Below are 24,318 nucleotides of genomic sequence, written 5' to 3' on the forward strand. Positions count from 1 at the left end.
GGGTGAGTCGTTGATCCCGTCCGAGATCAGAGCTTGGGCGAGTCGTGGGTCGTGCTTCGTTCGACTGGGCCAAGAGGAAGTGGGTCTTGTTAATCTCAAGGCCTCCTTTTACTCTTTTTTCCTCTTAATTAGGTATCCCGGTATATAATACCCGACAATCAGCCACAGAAACCATCAACCGAACAACCCCTTTTGTCTCATAGTACTCTATATTGGAGCTCATCTCCTGGGTCACATGCTATCAGCTGTTTGTAAAGCTATATAGAAACGTACAGAATTAGTAATAGTTTGCCAAATAAAAATCAATATTTGTTTCGCTGATAAGTCATGGCAGAAAGTGTTGTTGGCTGATATATTGTGAGAGAAAAACACTGCTGAAATGGCTAGCAGATTCGACTGATAAGTCTAAACGAACAAGTTTCATTTTTTTCTTTTATTTTCTTTTATTTTTCTATTTTCATGTTTTGAGAATTATGCGTTCCAAAGAGACACTCAAAGAGATGATAAAGACAAGGCCAAATCTCGATTGTGTCTCAAGTTTTCACTATCTAACCTTCAGTAAAATTGAGCTAGAGAAGGTACAGACACAGGTAGGCCATGGGCATCTAGTGCAAAAAAGAATGTGACATTAGAGTAGTATATAAAGCTTCTAATCCTATGGCTAAGTAGTGATTCTCGCGGCCAAAGTAGATTATGCCCTCAGAATCACTAGACAATTCTTTCTTTTTTTTGAAACTCACTAGACAACTCTGGAATAGCACGTAGTCCTAAGTCCTAACACATGTCTACTCGGCAGACAACCAGATGCTGGTGGAACCTACTAGTACAATTAAGAGAGATTTGCTAGCAGAAGTCATTCCTCTTCTTTTTTTTCTTTTCTTTTTTCGTTTCTTAAGGCCCTGTTTAGTTTCCCATCAAAAAATTTTTCATCCATCCCATCGAATCTTTTGACACATGCATGAAACATTAAATATAGATTAAAAAAATAAACTAATTACACAGTTTAGTTGAGAATCGCGAGACGAATCTTTTAAGCCTAGTTACTCCATGATTAGCCTTAAGTGCTACAGTAACCTACATATGCTAATGACAGATTAATTATGCTTAATAAATTTGTCTTGCAGTTTCCTGACGAGCTATGTAATTTGTTTTTTTATTAGTTTATAAAAACCCCTCCCGACATCCTTCTAACACATTCGATGTGACATCCAAAAAATTTTCATCCCCAATCTAAACAGGCCCAAGGCCAAAGTAACACGTCCCCACTGAGAGTCCAAGCTACAGAGGTGACCGAAACGTGTTTCACTGGCCTTGTGGGTCCAGTGCTGTCTGCGCTCACTCCGATTATGCTAAGGGACCGGCCTGTTTGGTTCCTGGGCCCAGTTTGTTTCCCAATATTAAACTTTAATCCCTATTCTATCAAATATTTAAACATATATATATATAATATTAAATATAAATTATTTACAAAACTAAAAAATATATAGAGAATAGTTTGCAAGATGATTTTTTAAGTCTAATTAGTTCATAATTAGACATAATTGTTATAATTATAAATGTGCTATAATATTTATTAAGCTTTAATATTTTCAACTAAACACCCCTGGAGACTTTACAGTTCGGTTAAAAAATCTAACTGTTTCATTAGATTTAAATCCACTAAAATCTAATTAATATGTATGTATGGAAGAAATTTTAGGACTTTGAGATTCTTTTATGTAGATTCTAAAAACCATATAGAAAGATCCCGTTTAGTTCATAGGAGATTTTCAGAACCTGGTAAAAAGGTCTAGCGTGTTTCGTTTGATTTTGTGTCTGGCCTTGTTTAGATGTGAAAATTTTTGAATTTCGCTACTGTAGCACTTTCGTTTGTTTGTGACAAATATTATCTAATCATGGACTAACTAGGATCAAAAGATTCGTCTCGCGATTTACAGCTAAACTATGTAATTAGTTTTTTCGTCTATACTTAATGCTTCATGCATGTACCGTAAGATTTGATGTGACTGAGAATCTTGAATTTTTTTTTGTTTTTAGGGTAAACTAAACAAGGCCATCTATATGTTAAAATCTATTAAAATGTAACAGCCCGTTTGATCCCATTATTCTACTACTCTCTCTATCTTGTATACATGTATTCTATTATTTAAAATTTATCCTCAAATACAATACATTTTAAAGGACGAAATTCATTTTTTTATTAAATACTTTCCATTACCAATCAATCACTATATTAACCACGTTGATGATAACATCTTATTAGAAAATAAAATAAGGATACATACGTCTTTTATATATTAAAATTTCTAAAATACACTATATTACAGGACATGGTAGTATCTTGTTTAAAAAATCAATATACAGTACTCCTTCCATCCCAAATTGTAAGTCATTCTAAGAATCTTGGAGAGTCAAACTTTTCTAAGTTTAACCAAAGTTATATGCTAAAATAATTATTATTATGATACCAACTAAGTATTAGATTCTTTCTTAATTATATTTTCATAGTATACTCACTTTACGTTACAAATCTTAGTATTTCTCTCTATAACTTTGGTCAAACGTGAAAATGTTTTGACTCTCCAATATTCTTGGATGACTTACAATTTGAGATGAAGAGAGTAGCTTCCAAACAAAAGAAATATGTTAGGGATACAAAGAAATCTGAGCCCATGCAAGATTGTAACAATCCCATAATCCACTTGAAACTCGATAATATGGGATACTCCTTCCTTCCAACACATAAAAAGATAGTTATGCCCCATCTTGTCCTCTTGCTTTGATTATATGGACAATTCATTCTAACACCCATAAACCCTACGTAGCTAGAATCCTAAGATCCAAACATCATATCGAAAATCAGGATTCTAGAAATCCTACAAAGAATCTGATTATCATAATCTCTAGGGGATTCAAACGGGACCATAGGTACGCAAAAATGATGATATATATATATGCATTTCAATTGTCTCAACAAGAGGAATGCAATGATGAAGTCTAATTTATAATTTGAGCAAGTTGAAAAACTGACCTAGGTCAATTTGAAAACCAGCTCAGATTGTTTCTATGGGTTGAAGGGAAAACTTCCCTGAAATTGCATTTTCTTCGTTCGATATATGGTTTTAGATCATTTCAACAAGAAGAACGCAATAGTAGAGTTCCTTGTGCGTTTTAATAAGTTAGAAAATTGACCTACGCTGGTTTGGATACCGGACGTGCTCATTTTTTTTAGGTTGAATCATTTTCTTTTTGACAACTTTAGTTGTAGTCAACAGCGATGCTCTAAGATCGAAGATTAATGAACACACATCCAATCTAGATACAGTGGTCACACACATAAAACAAATAATCAGGCACCTGAGTTGGCCTACTTTTTTTTCTCCTCGGTTGCCCGTCTATTTGTTACTGATGTGCACCGTGTCTGGATGGCACCATGCTATCATCGCTCGACGTGGCTCTGTCTGACTGTCTGGGTGGCACCATGCCATCATCGCTTGACGTGGATCTCTCTGACTCTGTTCCTCGCGCTCGAAAACCACACAATCTAAGCCAATTCTATATAATCTTGAGACAACACAAAAAACAAATAATACAACAGCTTGATCCATTGGTAAAATAATCCATTGGAGCAAATAAACAATAATATTGTCCGTCGGTAAAATATGATGGCTCTTAGACTGTCTCCAATAACGCTACCTAAACCCAAAATGCATCCATCAGAGTGCAATAGGTCTCCAAAAACACCCTCCAAACGAAAGACGCAAACAGAGCATGCATTTTGGGGAAGGGACGAACCGCGACGCATATTTGCGTCGTCTCTCTCCAAAGACGCAAAATCTTCGTCGCTCGTAGTGGTGGGCCCGTAGCGGTGTGGTGTGGCCGGCTCGACGAGGCGAGCTCGCCGTCGCTGGAGCTTGCCAGAGAGAGGGAAGCTGGCTGCCTCACGGGGAGGGAACGCCGGAGGGAGGTAAGAAAGGAAGATGCACAGGGGATGAAGCTCGCCGGAGGGAGGGAAGCCGCATAGGGGAGGAGCTCGTCGTCCGTCCAGCGAGAGGGGCCCGATGATGACGGCGAGGCGCAGAGGGAGGCTGGTGGCGCTGGCAGATCTACCCACGGACAGTGGCGCTCGGCACCGTGGGCCTGCAGACGGAGTCGCTGGTGACCTTGGCGCTTGGTGGCTCGACGGGGAGGGAGGCAGGGAGGGAGGGAGACGGGCCTGCTCGGGGGGTCGGCGGGGAGGAAGGAAAGAGGCGGCGGTGCTTGCGAGAGGAGAAAACGAAGACGACGGACTCTTGCGTCGGCTGTTAGAGAAGAGATATTATGGGTCATGGGCTTTTTTGCTATGCGCAATGCAAATTAGCAAATGGGTCACATGTTTGGGTTGGGTCCGTTGGAGATAGCCTTACAACCAAGTTCACTAGCATCAAATAGACCAAGGACATAGAAAAACTTAAAAACTTAAAGAATAAGACATGGTCTGCAGTGCAACTAAAACTTGATCCACAAAAAAAAGGCTACTAGCATGAGAAGCTATTACACTAATGACGTACTTAGAAATAAATCTAGCATCCACAGTCTATCAATTTATTTAGCCACATCTCCTTATAATCTGCAGCCGTTGATGATACTTAGGTCTCAAGGAAGAACCCCCATATATTTTAATGAATGGTACCACAAACAATAATAAACAGACTGAATTGTTATATCTTACATGTAAAAGAAAGATGATATTGCAGGCACAACTAATTATTTGTCCTATTGGCAAACTTTTGCCAAATATGCTCAATTAACTATTTATTTTCAGTTGGGTATGTGTTGGTTGATGATAGAGATCGGTTCTTCTACGTAAAATTTCAGAGAAATTTAGGCCACCACCAGAGCAATTGATGATCCACCATATGGTCGTTCAAATCATTAGGAAATTTCACCATCTCCTTCTCATCTTCTACTATCATCATACTGTAGAGTATGACACAAGCTTCCATTATTCTCTCAATCCTCTTCTTTTTCCACAGCAGTGATGGATGATCCCGCAATCCTGCGTCCACCACTCATCACTCCCCAGTCCCCCCACTCCTCTCTCTCCTCCCCCGCCACCGCCAGTCCGCCAGCGATGGCCGCCTTGTGCGCCGCCGGGACCTCCACGGCCACGGCCTTCGCGTCGGGCCGTCTCTCGGCCACTTCCACCGCGCGGGCGCGGGGGGCCTCCGCCTCGACGTCGCTGCCGTCGTCGTCCTTCGTCGGCGCGTTCCCGCGCGCGGTCGCCGCGAGGAGGAGGCGGCGCCCGGCGCCGGCCCGGGCGGGCGTCAAGGTGCGCGCGGAGGCGGCCAAGAAGCAGAGCGTGCTGATCGTGAACACCAACAGCGGCGGGCACGCCGTCATCGGGTTCTACTTCGCCAAGGAGCTGCTCGCCGCGGGCCACGCCGTCACCGTGCTCACCGTCGGCGACGAGGGCTCCGACAAGATGAAGAAGCCCCCGTTCTCTCGCTTCTCGGTAACCTGCACTGCACCTCTGCCGCCTTGTCGGCGTCGTGCTCAGCTGCGTTATGGACTGGACTGTTTGTTTGTTGGAGGTGCAGGAGCTGACGAGCGCCGGCGGGAAGACGGTGTGGGGTGACCCGGCGGACGTCGGCGCGGCCGTGGGAGGCGCGTCGTTCGATGTCGTCCTCGACAACAACGGCAAGGACCTCGACGCCGTCAAGTACGCCCAATGTGCTTTTCGCTTCACGTACGCAGAAATGATGGTGACTGACTGACTGACTGTGCGGGCGCAGGCCGGTGGCGGACTGGGCGAAGTCGGCCGGCGTGGGGCAGTTCCTGTTCATCAGCAGCGCCGGCATCTACAAGCCGACGGAGGAGCCGCCGCACGTCGAGGGGGTAATGCATTGCCATTGCCACGCGCTCAGCCTCAGCGTGACATGACTGACTCACTGACTGACTGCCAAACAATGGCGCACGCAATACGCAGGACGCCGTGAAGGAGAGCGCCGGCCACGTCGCCGTGGAGAAGTACATCGCGGAGCAGTTCGGCAGCAGCTGGGCGTCGTTCCGGCCGCAGTACATGATCGGCTCCGGCAACAACAAGGACTGCGAGGAGTGGTTCTTCGACAGTAATAACAATCAATCAGCAGCCCGTCACTCCATTCAATCCAGTTGTTTTCTCTTCTCTTCTCTTCTCCTCCGACCACGGTGACGACGATCTCCAATTGCACTGCAGGGATCGTGCGGAACCGGCCGGTGCCGATCCCGGGGAACGGGATGCAGCTGACGAACATCGCGCACGTCCGGGACCTGTCGCGGATGCTGTCGCTGGCCGTGGAGAAGCCCGGCGCGGCGTCGGGCAAGATCTTCAACTGCGTCTCGGACCGCGCCGTGACGCTGAGCGGCATGGCGAAGCTGTGCGCGGCGGCCGCGGGCGCCGACGCCGTGGAGATCGTCCTCTACGACCCCGCCGCCGCCGGCGTCGACGCCAAGAAGGCCTTCCCGTTCCGCAACATGGTAATTATAATTAAGCGACTCTTACTATTACTTCACTCACCACACGCCGGCGTCTGAACTGAACTGCGCGGCGGCGGGCGCAGCATTTCTACGCGGAGCCCCGGGCGGCGAAGGCGGCGCTGGGGTGGACGAGCAGCACCAACCTGCCGGAGGACCTCAAGGAGCGGTACGCCGAGTACGCCGCCAGTGGCCGTGGGGAGAAGCCCATGAACTTCGACCTCGACGACAAGATCCTCGCCGCCGTCGGCAAGGCGGCGCCGGCGAGCGTCGCCGTATAAGCCCACCATCATCGTCCTCGTATATAAAGAGTCCATTGTTTTTTTTGTGTGTGGATGCACTAACAGCTCTTCTTGCCATGCACGCACGTAGCAAACGGACGCTACAAAATACGACAAACATTTTTTTTTTATTTTGCCTTGATTTCTAGTTCTTTACAAGGATGAAGAGAGAGAGAAAAAAAATTGTTTGTTCCCTGACCATGCCTATTGTGAAACGTGGTTGGGCAGATGGCTGTGGATTGATAGGATCTCCTGCGGATTCTTGTACAAAAATGGGGTGGTGGCGCAGTTGGCTAGCGCGTAGGTCTCATAGCTGGAAAATGCGAGTGATCCTGAGGTCGAGAGTTCGAGCCTCTCTCACCCCAGAGCGATGACAGATTTACGCGCTCACCGTGATTGGTTTGGGTCCATCACAACCGTCTGATTCTACAGACGACAAGACGCGCATCTGAGCTCAACTTTTTAATTTTTTTTTTGTTTTATTTCCTGTATACACACCTATTCGAAGCTCACAACGTACATCCTTTTCCACATGTTTTTAGAGAAATATAATTCCGTTCAGCTGATTATATGGCAATTTGTGCCATTTTAACAAACATTAGTGCGCTGCAACTGTCCTAATATTCATGAAACTATCAACTGTTTTCCATAGTCAGGACTCGGAGAAACTCATCTGGCCCAGGCATCCATCCAATCATCAAAACAAACATTTCTCCTCTCTTCCATCGAATTCCCTCGCTACATCGACAAAATCTTTAATGCTATGAAATGAAAACAATATAGGTTGTTGTGACTGCCCTTACTCCTCCATCTGAACTTGGTCATTTCACTTCTGCTTTGTTACAAACACATGGACAAAAAATCTAATTGAACAAGCTACGTAGCATTTGAAATTCTAATTTCGTAACATCAAACAGTAGGACGTAACCCTGAAATCTGATCCCCAAAGATTTTGGACGGGCATCAAACAATAGGACGTAACCCATGCCCCATCTCCACTGCAAGCCTCAATTTCTGCTCCCAAGCTTTGACCAACTCCAGTTCAGATCACATAACCCCAACAGGCCAACATCCTTGTGCTCTTGAAAATGTGTGATTTCAAAAATACCTCCCTTTTTAGCGATGACCTGCCTCGTTTGGATGCTCCAACACACATGGATTGATGGTGATATGAATGCATCCAAACAAGTCTTCTTTTTATCTGTGCATGAGTGATTAGTTAGGTCCACCACGTCCGACTGATTGTACTGAATACAGCACGCACATCTCATCTGAGCTCTGCATAATTTTTTTTCCCTATGAAATCAAATTCACCGGCTCATTAAGCAATACTCACAAGTATCACTTTTAAAATAAAAATCTAAACAGTAGCTCCAAAAAAAAAAATCAAACGTTCTCTATTTTGGTTCAGTTTTACAGCTCAATCCATTAGACACAAAATGCCTAGCGGAATACATACTAACTCTGGAAGGGCACAAAAATGCCTACATCCGAAGGGCACGGAAAATAAAATCCCCAAATAGACCTTTCAACGTAGAAATTCTCAAATTTGAAATCTTAACATTCCCAAGAAGATATTTCCGAGGGTAAGCAGAGTTGCAATGATCAACAAGAGGACTCCCGATATTGTCATTACAAACACACTCCCATAGTAAGGCAACACGACACATATGATGGACAATGCTTGGTGTGTCAAGACTCAACACAAGGGTAAAATAGCTGGCGACCACGAGAATCAGCAACTTACAATTCCAACAATCCTCGGGTCAGTTGAAGACACAGGCTAGATTGTTGTTATCCTGAGGATGGGTGAAGGAACAAAAGTCAACAAACTACAGAGCATCAGAGAGCCCTCATGTATTGTCAGGTTCTGGAAATTTAGTCCAAGCAAGATACAAAGGGAACACCAAGAAATAGCAGATGCTGCCCCCCTGATGCTTAAGGTAGGTGTCATCTTTCACTTCGATCCACACGGCCACCACCATTTCTCCAGTTCTCAAGCCAGGCAGAGAAGCCTGTCACAAGGGCTTCCTGCATCCATGGGTAACGACTCTGCTCTGCCGCCTCAGGAACAGTGAGCCAGCTCCTCTGCCGGGTGTTCTGTTCTGGCCAGGAGGCTAGCTCTTCCTTCACGTGCAGGGCAAAGATTGCAGCTCTGCACATAGCTTCGGGTTGCTTGCTCTTGAAATCATAGAAGCCCAACAGTTGCTTATGCACAGAACAAGTAGCCCAATCAGTAATATGTGATATCAGGACATATGAAAGCAAATAAGAGCTCTTTAGCAAGAGCATAAAAACATTGCTCAGGAAGACAGGAAGTCAAAAGTCAAACAAAACAACTATCGAAGTCCAGTTATATCTGCAGGGAATACCTAATAACTAGATGGAGACATGATGTTTGCCTGGAGCCCTAGACTTGCTAGGAATATAGGAGCCTAGGATGCAGACACATAAACGAAGGCAAGTGGCTCTACAAATGCAAAACTACAATTTTTAACTGATGATCCAAGTTCCAAATTGCCAAATAAATTCATCTGCGCTGTACTTTTATCCTCTGTCCCCTTTGTGTCTAATAACTGCAAACTATTATCAACAGCAACATATGGAAGTAACGTAGCTAGATAGAGAAATAAGCACTGATATAGTATTAGACGATAGAACGTGATATAAAAGCACGGTTCAGGTCTACATCATGTTAACTACGACAGAATCCTCCCTTAAACCACTAGTCAACTCCCACAATTTTATGGCAACCGAAGTGCAATAGTGCTTTTTTTTAAACTTAAGTGCAATAATGCTACTACCTCTAGACTTAATCGATGTCCTTCTACAATGTCTATTGTCTGAAGCTAGACTTAAAAACCTTAATCATTGCTACACACCAAAGTATTAAGATTTCACAGGAGAATGATATTAACTGAACCAATAGCAAAAGGTATCATATCACCAAAAACCTCCACTAAATTCAGTGGCCTACTACTCCCTATGTTCCAAATTGTAAGTCGTTTTAGCTTTAGTAGGTACATAGCTTTTGCTATGCACCTATATATACACTATGTCTAAATACATAGTAAAAGCTATGTATGTAGAAAAGCCAAAACTGACTTACAATTTGTAACTGGGGGAGTGAATAACAAATGAAATCAAAGAGGACTTTATATGCTAATAAGCTAAACTATGCTTGGCACTTAGTTCTTAAAGTCAATGGTCCTCGATTTGAAAGTGTTGAATTGCCAGCTCAAGAACAAGTGGGGACTAGCATCATCAATATCAACAAATGGGAGTGGGCATCTACCAAAGCGGACACATACCAGCTGTCTGTTGAAGATTCTAGAATTAAGGTTTGAGATCAATTCTTAACCATTATTAGCATGCCAGTACTGTAGTGTCAATAAACTTTTGTTGTGTACTATGAAGAAATTGTAGCAATTCATAGCCTGTAAGAGGCCGGTTGAGAGGGGGCCTCTAAGGGGCAGCGGCTATGGTGGAAGAGAGGTGGTGGCTAGGGTTTGGGGAGAGAGGAGAAGGAGATGGCGCAGGGAGAGAGGAGAGGGAGACGCTGGAGAGAGAGAGAGAGAGAGAGAGAGAGAGAGAGAGAGAGAGAGGGAAGCCCTTAGGCTGTTCTTTCTTGATTCAGATGTGCCTCTGTATTTATAGTTTCAAGTAGACTTGTTAAGTAATCTAACGAGGGAGGTCCTTATAGATTTGGACTCCTCTGGATCCTATCTAATCCAAACCGACTCTATTCCTATTCTCTTTCCTTTATTCAAGATCCTCCGGATATGGATGTTGGCAGTGCGGCGGGAGGTCGCCTCACAGGGCACGCGTGCCCCCTTGTGTGGCGCGGTTGCCCTGGGCCCCCCCTGGACCCTCCATTAGATGTATGACATAGCCAATAGAGGTGAAAGTTTAAGACTCCACACTAAGTTCTAGACTCCAGACTGTTTGAAGGATTCCAAACTAAATAGTTCTCAAAAGACAGACAATGGATCTGATCCTCCACAAAGTTTCTATTGCAAGTATTTTTCCATAAAAAGGCGATAGGCCATATATCAATAAAAACATATGCCACTTGAAGAGGATGGAAAGATTCACTTACCCCCCACCAACCTCCCCACACCTTTTCTTTTTCCCTTTTTTTGGGGGGTGAGAGGGGGACTAATGTTGTATCAAATAAAACATAGAAACAATGTCTCACCACTAAATCTCCTCGAACTCCAGCTTCTTCGATAGCTTCCCTTGCAGCTGCCTCTTCAACAGTTTCATCATTCTCCCAGCCTCCCTGCATCAACAAATTACAAATAATTAAGACCATCGGCACCTGTTTTCTTAGTATCTATCTAGTTAATCACAGTAATATGGGCATGATACCAAACAAACAAAAAACTCAACAGAACTGATGAAAAAATCTCTATAGCCTAACTAATTTCATATAAACTATTTTGTTAATCTAAATCACAGAAAAAATATACTCAAATTTCTGATTTTCCGTACACCATACTGGGACAATTATGTGAATGTATTTGTGATATATGTTTAGTTGTTTATTTAAATTAATCATACCTTTGGAAATAGAAGACCTGGTCCACTTTGGGAGCTGATCATGAGAACTTCAACAAGTTTCTTTTGTTCATCATCAGAAGCTTCATCATTAATATCTCTATATCTGAATGGTATGCACCTATATATAAACAAGGAAGAAGCATGAGACAAGTAAAACACGTTGCAACATTCACATTATTACAAGAAACTGGGCCTACAACCATAGGACTCGAGATTACAGAGATACACAAATTGTAGTCAACTAAAAGATATTGACAAAAACCCCAAGGTATATTTCTTGGTGCAGCGTACGCATAACCATTCGCTGAAGCAAAAACAGATGCTTTCTATATACTGTAGAAGATGGTGCCATTGATTACTTCATAGCAGTAGAAACTAGAAACTTAAGTCCTTCGTTTACAGCACAGTTTTGAAAATCGACGATTACAACTCGCCTAGTCGCGACTAGTCGCTAGGCTATGGCCTGGCGCCTGGACTAGGGGGGTAATCGCCCCCCTAGGCGGAGCCAGGCGTCGACTCAACGCGATTCAGCGGCGCCTAGGAGCCATAGACAACGAGGAATCAAGCGATTCAGTCGTGGCGGCGTGGAATCGCGGGAAATTTTGGCTGCACGGGCGACCGCGCGTGCGGGAAAGAAGCCGCGCGTGGGAAAGAATGCGCGCGCGGGGGGAGGATAAGGCCAGGAAGGGGGAAACGAAGCCGCACGCCTGCTCGTGCTCGCCTCGACCTCCACCTCCCTGCGACGACGCCCGCAGGGAAGTAGCTCCCGCCGGCGATCCTCCCCACCTCGACCACCTCCCTGCGACGCCGCCCGCAGGGTAGCACCTCCCGCCGGCGAAGCTCATCCCCACCTCAACCTCCACCTCCCTGCGACACCGCCTGCGGGGAAGGACTTCCCGCCGGCGACCGTCCTCCCCGCCTGCAGTGGCCCGCCGAGCACGTCCTCCTCCCTGCTACACCGCCCTGCCCGCAGGGAAGCAGCTCCCTCCGGTGAAGCTCATCCCCACCTGCTTCTCTCGTACTCCTCTGCTCCAAGGGCCAAGGACGAATGTATGTATGTTCTCCCCTGCTCCTCTCCTCTGTTTCCTTTCCCTGCTTCTATCCTCTGTCCCCTTTCCTGCTGAATCTGAAATTGCTCTGAAATCTGAAGCTATAAATGTTTATATTATATATTTATATATAAATTGGCAAAGCGCCTAGAAAAACGCCTAGCATCGCCTAGGCTAGCCTAGGCTGGACTAGTCGCTAGGCTAAGGGTCATCGCCTAGATTTCGCCTAGCGCCTAGCAAAACTTTGGTTTACAGTGCTGAGTAGACTGCAACATATGTTTGTATCAAGGAGTAAAATTAGAACTGAGTTCAATACAAGCAGAATAAACTAGTAAAATTAGAACAGAATTCAATACAAGCAGTGAAGCAGAATAAACTAAGTGATGGTTTTCCAGACACCTTTGTAAAATATTGGACTAGAGCTGCAAAAGATTTGCACTAATCTATAGCCACTTGAAAGAATATAAGTATAAAACAACGAATGCTTACATCACCAACAGGAAACATTAATGTAACAAACAACAGCGACATTTTGCCATTGCATTAATGGTCAGAAAACAATGAAGCAGCAAGAAGACAAATAAGCTGTTCTACCTGTTTTTTATGTAACCTCTCATAAAAGTACCTAATTGTACTCAGAGGAACAGGAATTCCCAACACACTACAGGGTCCTTTCCATGGTCTAGCTGATGTCTGTCATTTGGGTCAAGTTGCACACCTATCTATGTATTTTAATCTAGAAATCTATCTATTTCTTTCAACACTGTTTGTCCATCGCAAAATTTGAAAAAGAATGAGCTTCCTTCCTAAAATTTACTGCAGAATTTTAAATAAAAAATGACCAAGAAGGACGGAAAATGACATACTGAGCTTATGCCAAGCTTAAAACCAATCCAACTGTGCCAAACTAGAATAAGAATCCACTACAGGGAACATATGCCTACACTATCCAATATCTAATGGACTCTTCTGCGCAATACTTCTAATAAGCCCATCAGTCCACAAGTGATTCCTTCTACAACGGCGCAATTTTGGACAAAACAAATGTCCTTTATGCTGACAGTACCCTGTGATAACATGAAATTTAGTAGTGCACAAGTAGATAAGAATAAAATGGTAAAGAAGTGGTGAATGGGCGCTTGCATGGTAAGCTGCCAAGACACTAATGACTAATGACAGAGAAACGGGCTACTATTCACCGATTATGACCATTTTAGGACAATTAATCAACCAGAGAGGTCGACCCTACTCCCAACAGAAGCAGCAGTACAACACAGGATAATCGGAGCCGAACAAGGCCACATGCATCCCATTCCAGCTGCTACCCAAAACGATCCAAACCTTTAAGCTGCCCAACCAAGCAAGCAGCGCAACCGAACTAACCCAATCAGATCGAATCGAATCGAATCGAAAACAGAGAAATGCTTCGTTTCTTTGGCGGTGGGGATGCCAGAAGGTAGAGAGGGAGGAGAGTTGCGGTGGTGGTTGGGGGTGGGGAAGGGGGGCTCCCCTCCTCCTACGGACGCACCCGGCCACAAGGCGACGGCCGTTCTCGTAGCGCTGCAGGTGCCGGCCCGTGCGGGCCACCAGATCGCACATGCCCGCCTCCCGGCCTCTCCCTCCGATCCCACGGCGGGATACAGGCTGCCCTTAGCCCGTCCCCCCCAAGCTTCCTAGAGCCTCTTCCCTCTCGCGTCCGGACGGCGAGTGCCGGCCGGCGGCGCGCGGCAATGCGGCGGAGGCGGGGCCGGGCCGTGGGTGGCGGTGGCGGAGGTGGGGAAGTTGTGTTATCGTGGGGCTCGCTGCGCCGTGGGGCTTGGGGCGCTCGGCCGCTCGCTTCCTCTCGCTCTCCCTCTCTTTTCCTTTTCCTTTTCTTTTGTGTTCCTTTTGCTTTGTCCGTTGTTTTTTCCTTTTTTTTGTGGTGGTTCTTTTTATTATCTTTATTATATAGTTTTTAATGATTTTTATTTTTTATATTTTTTAATAATATATAAATACACAAATATACATCCACCTTTAGAAACATATATATATATATATACTTTATCTCCATAAGAACTATTGAGGTGATAGAGTCGAGAACCTAGATAAGATTCTACCGTAATGTTAAGGGGTAAATTTCTTTCGTCCCTCGTTCTCACTCTTTTTAGTTCTATTTTTGTGTTGATAATATTCGTCGAACCATCACCTCTCAATCCTACACTTCTAGCTTTTACTCCTAGAACTGATTATATTATTCTCTTACAAGATATATTGGAGGTGTTCTTAGTTACTTGAAATGTTCCTTGTATTCGAGCTATGATAGACACCTTATAGGTGTAGAATCCACACTCGATCCTCGTTGCAGCTTATTTGTCTGCGGTTGTTTCTAGTATCGGCTAATGTAGACAATAGCTTCTTTCTTACAATCGCCATCGGTCCTAAGGGCTTCCCCATGCTCCATGGTGGCGTGCTGCCCTGAACTCCACACGTACCTTGAGTATCCATGTCACCTCACCTAGTAGTCATGGATGATCCATTGCTTTGCCCACTTGGATGTGTTGGGCAAAAAACCAATATACCTTGTCACATGTTTGTCAGAAAATCACATCCATGTCCATGTTAGAAGCGTGATTTTAGACTTTGAAATCATACCAGAGAGGGAGAGTGCTTAGCGTATTATCAAGAGTTTAAAGACCCGTCTTGTTCGTTTGGTTGATAAGTCAGACAGAAAGTACTTTTGACTGATTTATTGTGAGAGAAAAATACTGCTGAATGGTTGACATATTCGGCTGATAAGCTGAAGCAAACAAAACATAACAATGTGTATCACTATTTTATATTAGGAGTTTGGAGACCATCAATAATAACAATGTGTAATCACTATTTTTTTGGCTTAGACTAACAGGCTTGTATGCCCTTGTTTAGTTCAATCTAAAAACCAAAAACTTTTCAAGATTTCTCGTCATATCGAATCTTGCGCCACATGTATGGAATATTAAATATAGATGAAAAACAAAAACTTATTGCACAGTTTACCTGTAAATCGCGAGACGAATCTTTTAAGTTTAGTTACTTCATGATTAGACAATTGTTTGTCAAATAAAAACAAAAATGCTAATCCAAAATAACTTTTTAGATCTAAACAGGGCCTAAAGTCTACGTTACTGCTGCCCAAAACGCAAGAAGCCGTTGTAAATAAAAAAAAAAAAGCAAAAAAGGCCAGCGTCCGGACTCCGGAGTCTTCTGCCATCGCCACCGCACTGCCCGTTGGCCCGTTGCCGGCCCGCAGCGCCTCCGCATGCCCGTGCGCCGCCCCCCGCTCACCAGTGCGCGCGACCATGGAGGACAGGAGGAGCGCCGCCCGTGCTGCCCCTGCCCCTGGGTGCGGCGGCCATGGAGGAGTGAGAGGAATCAGGTGAGTCCAAGTGGGGAGGGAAAGAGGATAGGATATTTTGCACGCTACTGACGCCACACGGCAATTTTGGTCATAAGGCTCCCAGCTGTACCCAAAAAAAAGAAGCCCTCTCCGACCGTCCTACCCCTCCGCTCCCCTCGCCGGCGCCGCGGCGGCGGCGAGGTAGAGGGCGCCTCTTCCTTTCCGACCCGGTTCTCACCGCCCCAGCCCGCTCGCCCCCATCGAGCGGCCCCCGTGGCCCTAGGTGATTCGCGCCTCCTTCCGCCGCAGCGGAACAGGACGCCTGGCCGTCGACCATCGAAGCGATTCCTCTCTCGCGGGCGTCCTCGTCTCGCCCGTGCCAGTGGATCGGAGTGGGGAGGGGATCCGTCCGGGCTTCGATCGGTTCGTTCTCCTCCTGGTAAGGACTAAGGAACCCTAACTTGGCTTGTTTTTTTCCCTATGCTGCGACCCGTGAGAATCAAATGCAGTAGCTTAGTAAATTTTCGAAGAAATTAAATGTGCATGCCAATTGAAGTTAGGGGCTGAACTGGACCCCTCACGGCTACACGTTCTTTGCTGTGCTCGTGATATATTTATTGTTCTTGCGGTGCAGCATCATCTTCATCTTATGCAGTGGTGGACTCAGGAATTGGCCAAGACTAGGGCCAAATCTTGGTGGCCAAAATCCAAAAACTACGGGATACAGTAAAAACCATATATATACACACGTATATAAAAAAACAAAAATTCTCAAGCAAACTTTGCAAATCCAGAGAAATTCTTGAACTATATAATTAATAGTACGATAAAATAGCTATGAAATATCAATGAACATTGAAAAATAAATACCTATTGTCTAGTGAATATTTGTTGCATTCGCCTCTTCATCTAATTAAAATCAAAAGTTTACAATTAGCAGTTAAAATCAAGAGAAAATAAGAACTGAACTACTGGAAAAATTAAAAGGATTTCGTACCTTCAGTTCACATTCACGGAATCACGGCTTCTAGACAACATGCAGACACGGACAGGCCATAGGCAGCAGGCGGACCCGGATAGGCTGCAAGCAGCAGCCGAGGGCCCCTGGCCGCGAGCGCGTCTGGCCGTCTGGCGGCGAGGCGCTGAGGCCATGAGCAAAGAGGGTAGGGGCCAGGGCAGGAGGCGTCGTCTCGCCGTCGCATGCGGGAGCTTGCCCCGACCGTCACTTGCGGGAGCGTGCTGAGCAGAGAGGATAGGAGGAGCCGAGGAGGGAGGCCGGAGCGGAGGCGACAAGCGAGGGCGCGAGGCGTGCCGTGTGGCGTGGGCGCGTCCGCGCGAGGATCGGTGGCTGAGCTGAGCGACTTCTCTTCCGTAGTCTTGGTCTGCCCTAGTTTTCTATTTAATGGGCTTCTTTCTTGGGCCAGAACTGAAGAGTTGCTTCTAAAATTTCTGGGCCACGACTAGGGCCATGGCCCTACTGGCCCTAGGCCTAGGCCCGCCCCTGATCTTATGTATATATATGATAGGCTTGCACTATATGTGGACGTTACTAGCAAAGTTCAAGAAGGCGCTGACCCATAGCCTAGCGCCTAGGCTAGCTCAGGCGTTTCAAGGAGTTTTTCTAGGCGTTTTGCCAATTTGCCAGTTCAGAGCACTTCAAAGAGAAAACAGAGGAGAGGAACAGAGGAAGGGAGCAGCGAGCAGGGCTGCAGGGGAGAGGAGCTGTGGTGGCGAAGGGGAGTAGCCGGCGGGGGAGGGACTGGCCTTGGGGAGGAGACTGTCACAGAGTGGTGCGCCAGCGAGAGGACGAGATCGGCGGGGTGCGCTGGCGGGGATGAGCTTCCAGGCAGGAGCGGTGCGCCGGCAGGGATGAGCTTCCAGGTGGGGATGAGCATGGCCGGTGGGACCAGCTTCTAGGTGGGGAAGGAGTGCGGCCTGTGTGACATCTGCACGGCGGGGAGGAGCGCGGCTGGCAGAAACAGCTTCCCGTTAGGGTCGCAGGTAGGTGAGCGGGCATCAGGGAGACAGCTGCGCGCGCGAGGCTTCTTCCCCTCCTTCTCCCTCTTATACTTCCCGCGTGAGGCTTCTCTTCCCGTGCTCGAAGGCAGCTGCGAGAGCGCTCCTGCAGGGGCGGAAATATTCACGCGCTCGCCCGCAGCGTCTGCCTCTGCGCTGCCAAATTGCTGCAAAGGCGTTGCCTTGAGCCGCCCAGGCGCTACGCCCGCCTAGAGCTCCACCTACCCCATAGGCCAGGTGGGAACCCGTCGCCTAGTGACTAGTCCCTAGGCGGACGCCTATCCTCGCCTTTTTGAACTTTGGTTACTAGTTTGGTACATAGTTAAAAGGCCGAAAGGATCGGTTTATGCTTTATTGCATAATGCTGCAAATTCTAGTTTCTGTTTGGATCCCTTCAATTTCGAGGAATTGAAATCTACTTAGGGTTTGTTTGGAAGCCCGACATTTGACCCAAACCATTGTAAATTATAGGTCCTAAATTTTTTCCAACCCAGAATGAAATTTACTGTTTGGATGACCGTTGAGTCTACTAAATTTACATCAGGTTTGGTCCAAAACCGTTGGAAAAAAGTGTTGCCTCTTTTGGTTTGGGAAATAATATGACAAGTATTGGGCTTGGTCTCATAGATGAATCGAACCTCCACTGAAATCATGCCGCCGCCCCCACCCGACACCGATGGTCCGCCGCGCGTGTCGCGCATGGCGCAGGCCTGGTGGGCTGTAGGATCCCTCGACCACGAACGCCTCATCAGTGTCTGAGGAGGTGAGGAGGACACAACGATGACATGCACCAGCGTCTTGCCGTAGGAGGCGCAGAGGCCGCCGATGTGGCGACGAACGGAGAGGATAGGCGGCCTGCTGCCGGCGTCGAAGAGGAGAGGCGGCCTGCTGTCGGAGGGCGTCGAAGGCCAGCTCCAGGGACTCGAAGGCCTCGAAGAGGGTGACGAACTGCACGACCGGGAGGGTGCTGGTGGACTCGCATTCATTTGGGAGCAGTTGTGGCTTGCTGGGATGAACGACAGTGCATTGAAGGAGATGGATGCCGCCGAGGCGTCGGGGAGCCGCGAAGGGCGGCGATGTTGTGCGCGGTGGAGACGAGTGTGATGTTCACTTCAGGGAAGGAGCGGCGGATGAGGCATCTACGCTCATCCTGGTGATGACTCGGGTGTGAGCTGATTTGGCAGGCGGCGAGTGAATTTGTGATACTGTGCTTCCAAACAATATTCCACAAAGCGAATTGTTATCCACTGGTGTTCTTGTGCACATCAGAATACAAGTGTAATCATTTTACAGGTGTATATGTTTTAGTCACATCCAAACAAGCCTTAATGGATTAGGCTATTTGGCTTGGAATTGAAATTCCACAACTTTCCAAAGTTCACATATATGCCTTAATGCCTATCTCAAATTAATAGGGTGGGAGATGAAAATTGATTCTATAGATCATTTGATATGTTTCTACTCTACAACTTATAGCACACTCTTTAACTCACTTCCCTATAGTAGAAATGCAACATATAACTATATCTCTTGCATGGCTAACAATAGTATACAGATATATTCCATATATAACCATATTAACTTAATTAAGATGTGCCTAAATTATAATTTATTAGAATGAATTTAATTCCAAGGATCCAAACGGGGAGTGGAATGTGTGTTGTTGTCCATGCCTGTTGACCTATTTCGTGACGAATCGCTTTGTTAATTCATTGCTCGATTGCTTTGGGGTTCAAATTAGGCCCATGTGCAACATTTGATACTTTCACCCTTGACCATTGACTTATTGATGAACAGTTTTAGACAAATCGTTTTGGCTAAAAATGCTTTGATAGGTAGTTTCATCGGGATTGTAGCATATATATGAGACACTAGTACTCCATTATTGTAATTACTCATTAATGAACTGTTTCTGCAATATCTATTTTTTAGTGTCCATGTTATAACATATTTTTGGTGAGTTGTATTGGATCCCATGTATGTTTGGATCATTTCTAAAGCTATATATTTGTGGTGTTCACATTAGTACATAACCTGATAATCGCGTAGCATACTTGATAGGACGAGGGGTCCTACTGGAGTTGCTGTGGAGGTTGTAGGGATGGAAGAGGTGAGGACGTGGTCTGTACTCTCGATGCCGGCGAGGAGCCGTAGCAGCAAGAATGCGGCTTCTGCTGCTGCTGCTGCAGCCCTAGTGCTCAGGTGAGAGAAAGAGGGCAAGGACGGCTGGCTCCCATGGGAAGCCAGCAACTTAATTGTTGCTTCTTGCTTAATTGTGTCAATAGAGTTTACAGATATTTATGTCCCTTCTACTCTACCTATTTTGCTAAATAACCTATCCGGGACTAATATAAATTGCAAATACAAAGATAACTGAGCTAACAAAGATAACTGGGCTGGGCTATTAGCCCATTAATCATGGCGCCGTCTATCCTAGGCACCACCTAGCCATCTGTTGTACGTCGGCCATAACAATACTCAAAACAATATTCTGTACTGTTCCTTTGCAACCACTGGTGCTGTGCCTGTGCATGGTCCAGATCTATGCATCAACCTTGTCACATCACTATGGTGAATGAGACTGTTTGAATCCTACACCCTCGCACGTAGATAATGGTTGTGAATGATATCCAATACTTTTGCAATGCATGGTCTATGAAATCATTGGGATTTACATTATAGTAAACATTCTTTTATTGCCCTAGCCACAGGACCCCTATCGCTGAGCAAAATAATAGAGGTCGGCACATTGTTATCGATTATATGATGGAAATCTAGAGTGTTAATGTTCCTTTATTTTTGCTCTAACAAACATTAATAGAGTTGTATGACATTTTTTTTTGTTTATTTCCTTTGATGTTATCTTATTTTTCTAATCACTAAAGATTTCATTTCTGGACTGCCAGCTGTCAAACTTGGAGTTAGACAATGGATCTGGAGACAGAGAATCGTCTTGCTTCTTTACTACTTGAAGAGGCCCAGAGATTACAATTAGAGGCTAACAGGGAAGTTGTTCATGCATATCTGCGGAAACCTAATGTTAGGCATCGTCCAAACTCACGGTTCCTCACAGCCACAGTCCGTGGAGTTCAGCAAGGTTAGCAATGTGCAGTGAATCATTGTTGTCACTTGTCACTTGTTTTCTATATTTTCTATTTTCTTTGAGTAGATCTTGTAGAAAAAATCAACTTTGAAAAAACAGTTGAGTCATGTAATCCTGTAAAAAGGTGAACTTGGCTCTTGTGAGTATGTTGACATACGTACTTGGGTAAAAATTATATTGCTCCCACGTCACTAATTTTGTAATGACATAACTAACCAACATTAGAAAAACATGTGGAGCCATTTAACCCTTGTGACTATTGACCTTACATTCTTGGGGGAAAAGTATAGTAGCCCTGTGTCACTAATTTTTTAATGACATCAAGTAGCACTTTCGTACTTTGTTCTGAGTTGAAATATGCTGTTTGTTGTGCAGCAAATCGTGTTGTGGAGGTTGATGAAATGTGGCGTGCCAGGGAAAAGGAACTAGAGTTGGAGTCAAAAATGAAAGGCAGAAGTAAAGATCGTGATGATTTTAGGGGTGAGAAGCGCAAAAGTGATTTGAGAAACCATATCTCCAGCTCAAGGGTTGAACAAGAAGGAACCACTTATAATAATTCCTACTCAGACCAGGAGGATGGTCTCAGGGATGATGAAATTGAAAGATTTCTTCATTCAAGGTCAGTTAGAATTTCATTTATTTTCTTTTATGCGAGAAATAGCCATTTCTTTCTTGTTGTAACACCTGGCATATATAACTAAATATTGTTTTTACTCCTGTTCTTGCATGAAAAATCACATGATCTGTGCCTCTCTTTGATAGTACCACATTATTCTATTGATTAGTGCTGGTATCCTATTATGTGGTATATTGAAATTTGTTTATGCTACAACCTTCCCATTTTTTTAACTATTTCCCTGATGTTTAGGTATCAGCAATTGTTGCTAATGTATTTATTGTTGCTATTCTGTTAGCGCAAAGCGAGGACGTGGGGCCGTTGGTTCTAGGATGGATGAGCCTGGTCCATACCTCGATTCTTTGTCCCGCCATCAGGACAATGGACCTAGTGCTGACATACGCGTGGAAGAAAAATGGGAGCGCAGAGTACAAGGCCCAGAGAAGCCTTCACTTTTGGGATCTAAATCTCTTGATGGTCATTGTCGCAAGGACACTTTGGATGGTAGGTCATCAAGCTCTGAACCACAGACCAAAAAAGAAAAGAAAAATAAGTCTGAGAAAAGAGAGAAGATAGAGAAAAAGAAGGAAAAGGATAAGAAGAAATCCAAACACCGCCGCCACCACCATCACAGAAGCACCAGAAGTGAATGAGTGATGTTGCCTGTTAGCAGAACAGAAAAATGTACACAAGGGGTCTGCCCTGAGACAAGCTAGCTGACTGTTGCGGTAACTTGAAACCTGTATGTAGAATGGACTATGGTTCTTATAATTGTTCTGGCGTTTGTTCAAGTTTTGTCACTTTGATTTAGCATGATTAACATCTGCAACAACTACTAACATTGGGCGTCTAATATTGGAGTTGGAGGAGCCTGCTCTTCAAGCAGGGCAGTGCAGGACTATCTCTTGATGTATGCCACTGAAGTAAATCGTATGTTTGTTCTTGTGTGATTGCACAAACACTTTCAGCATTGCCACAAACTCAAAAATCCCAGAAAACAAAAGAAAATCCATCCTCTACTTCTGAAGGCTGAAGCCACCAACCAACCTATGGTCTCTGTACATATAATGCCGTGTATGAAATGTATTGGGACGAAAAATACACTCTCTGGCTATCTGCAACAAGGGATAGATCATTAGGTAAAGTTGTAAATGCAGATATAAAGAATTAACCACCTGTAAATAAGCATAAATGAAAATGAGATGAATAGAGGATTCCCTACTGCACCGTGTCTTTTATTTTGTCCTCATGAACCACGCTTGATCATGATTAAAAATACCTAACTATCATGTAAAAAAAGTATTTCTACTTCAAGTAGCATTCCCAGTAAGATAAATGACAGTGCATGATCATAACATCTATTTTATTTTATTTTTGGCGACGAAATTTATCACCTCTAGTTCAGCTGAACGTAAATGAGATGCAACATTTCCCCAACTAATGGAAACATTTGAAATGTCAGGATAAACAACAGAAGAACTGTGAACAAGAACTTACGGATTCCTGGATAGCACAAATTTACGCAAGAAAAAGGGGAAAACAAATGGGACTAGGAAGACACAGCTGATCACCTACCTAAACTGTAAGAACAAGTGGATCATCTAGCCGAATAGCTCAGCCCACAATGAAGGGGCCCAATCTCAGGGGCCTCGTCGGGTCCGGCCGTTCGGACGGAACGCGTCGTCCGCCAGACTCCCGCGCCCCAATTCCCGCCTGGCGCCCACGACGATTCCTCTTTTTCCTTTAGGAGATCAAATGGCACCGTGCACTATATATTTAATGAACCTTATTAACTGTTTGTTGGTCGAATTATTTTGACTGTTTTTCTGAACTGTTTTTTTAGAGCGAGCTATACATTTTCTAAATAACTGCTATTGAATGAATTAGTTGATAATGGTTTTAGTGCCGAAAATTACATTTACCTCTGCAGCGCACGTCGTTTTCAGGCGGTTTCCAAATTAGACCTTTAATAATGTACTTTTTCTATGGCCGGTGCTGGTACGTATTTATTCTCACCCATAATAATTAATTTTGGCTTGTGGCTTTATCATGCGCAGCTAGTGCGAGGAGATAGTGCAGCAACATATCCATGTTAGTTACGACGCATGCACATAATGACTTTTAATGAAAAAAAGTCATAACTCTTAAACAAAATATCCAAATTAAATTTCGATTACACCATTTGATTTCTTGTAATAAATCCTTCAAAACAAGATCTCACATGGATATATTTAGATAAAATTTTAATAACGAATAATTATCATATAAAGATAGAACATTTTTGTATTGAGCTGAGACGATGTTTAAGGTTTAAAAAATAATGTTCTATCTTCATAATAAAATATTCTAAGAACCGTATTGGTATTATAAACATGGCGACGATGTTCCATCTTCATTAAAAAAATAATGTTCCATCTTCATAAGAGACGATGTTCCATCTTCGTTATAGTTAGCAAATCAAGTATCCAAATTAAATTCAGATTGCACTATTGGATTCCTTATACTAAATGCTTCAAAATAAGATCTCAACATGAATATATTCAGATAAAGTTTTATTAACGAATATGTATTTCATAAAGATAGAATATTTTCTTTTATTATTGAATAAAGGTGGTGTTCTAGATTCATAAAACAATATTCCGCCTTCACAGAAAAATGTTTTAAATTTAGAAAAAACAATATTCCATATGAAAACACACTTAAATGATTGGTATTATAATACCGATAAATAAATAAAATAAAAATATAGAATTATATAATAAATAACATTACACAAGTAGAACATCATGTGTATAATATAACAAATGAAACATGGGAAAATACTACATAACATGTTG

At 44.3% G+C, this 24,318-nt stretch overlaps 3 protein-coding genes across 5 annotated transcripts; 2 read left to right on the forward strand and 1 right to left on the reverse strand.

The window, feature by feature from the left end:
- Positions 5,004–6,998, forward strand: LOC8078434 (chloroplast stem-loop binding protein of 41 kDa a, chloroplastic). The gene is made up of 6 exons (XM_002459503.2): positions 5,004–5,494; positions 5,580–5,701; positions 5,775–5,877; positions 5,969–6,110; positions 6,218–6,498; positions 6,582–6,998. The coding sequence occupies exons 1-6, from the start codon at positions 5,021–5,023 to the stop codon at positions 6,774–6,776; spliced, it is 1,317 nt and encodes a 438-aa protein (XP_002459548.2). The 5' UTR covers positions 5,004–5,020; the 3' UTR covers positions 6,777–6,998.
- Positions 8,286–14,245, reverse strand: LOC8069101 (nudix hydrolase 16, mitochondrial). The gene is made up of 4 exons (XM_002461636.2): positions 13,917–14,245; positions 11,340–11,457; positions 10,975–11,058; positions 8,286–8,984 (listed from the first exon to the last, which is right to left on the reverse strand). Exons 1-4 carry the CDS (start codon positions 13,985–13,987, stop codon positions 8,727–8,729), a joined length of 531 nt encoding a protein of 176 aa, XP_002461681.1. The 5' UTR covers positions 13,988–14,245; the 3' UTR covers positions 8,286–8,726.
- On the forward strand, positions 15,576–22,294 carry LOC8078435 (protein FAM133). Of its 3 annotated transcripts, none has more exons than XM_021454161.1 (4): positions 15,576–15,785; positions 20,669–20,859; positions 21,241–21,484; positions 21,780–22,294. In XM_021454161.1, the coding sequence occupies exons 2-4, from the start codon at positions 20,691–20,693 to the stop codon at positions 22,132–22,134; spliced, it is 768 nt and encodes a 255-aa protein (XP_021309836.1). In that variant the 5' UTR covers positions 15,576–15,785; positions 20,669–20,690; the 3' UTR covers positions 22,135–22,294. The 3 variants fall into 3 exon arrangements, with proteins under 3 accessions (XP_021309836.1, XP_002459549.1, XP_021309835.1); XM_002459504.2 differs by having other exon boundaries at positions 15,577–16,185; XM_021454160.1 differs by lacking the exon at positions 15,576–15,785 and adding an exon at positions 19,812–19,964.

This window comes from Sorghum bicolor, chromosome 2 (assembly GCF_000003195.3).
Source record: "Sorghum bicolor cultivar BTx623 chromosome 2, Sorghum_bicolor_NCBIv3, whole genome shotgun sequence".
Lineage (NCBI taxonomy): Eukaryota > Viridiplantae > Streptophyta > Magnoliopsida > Poales > Poaceae > Sorghum > Sorghum bicolor.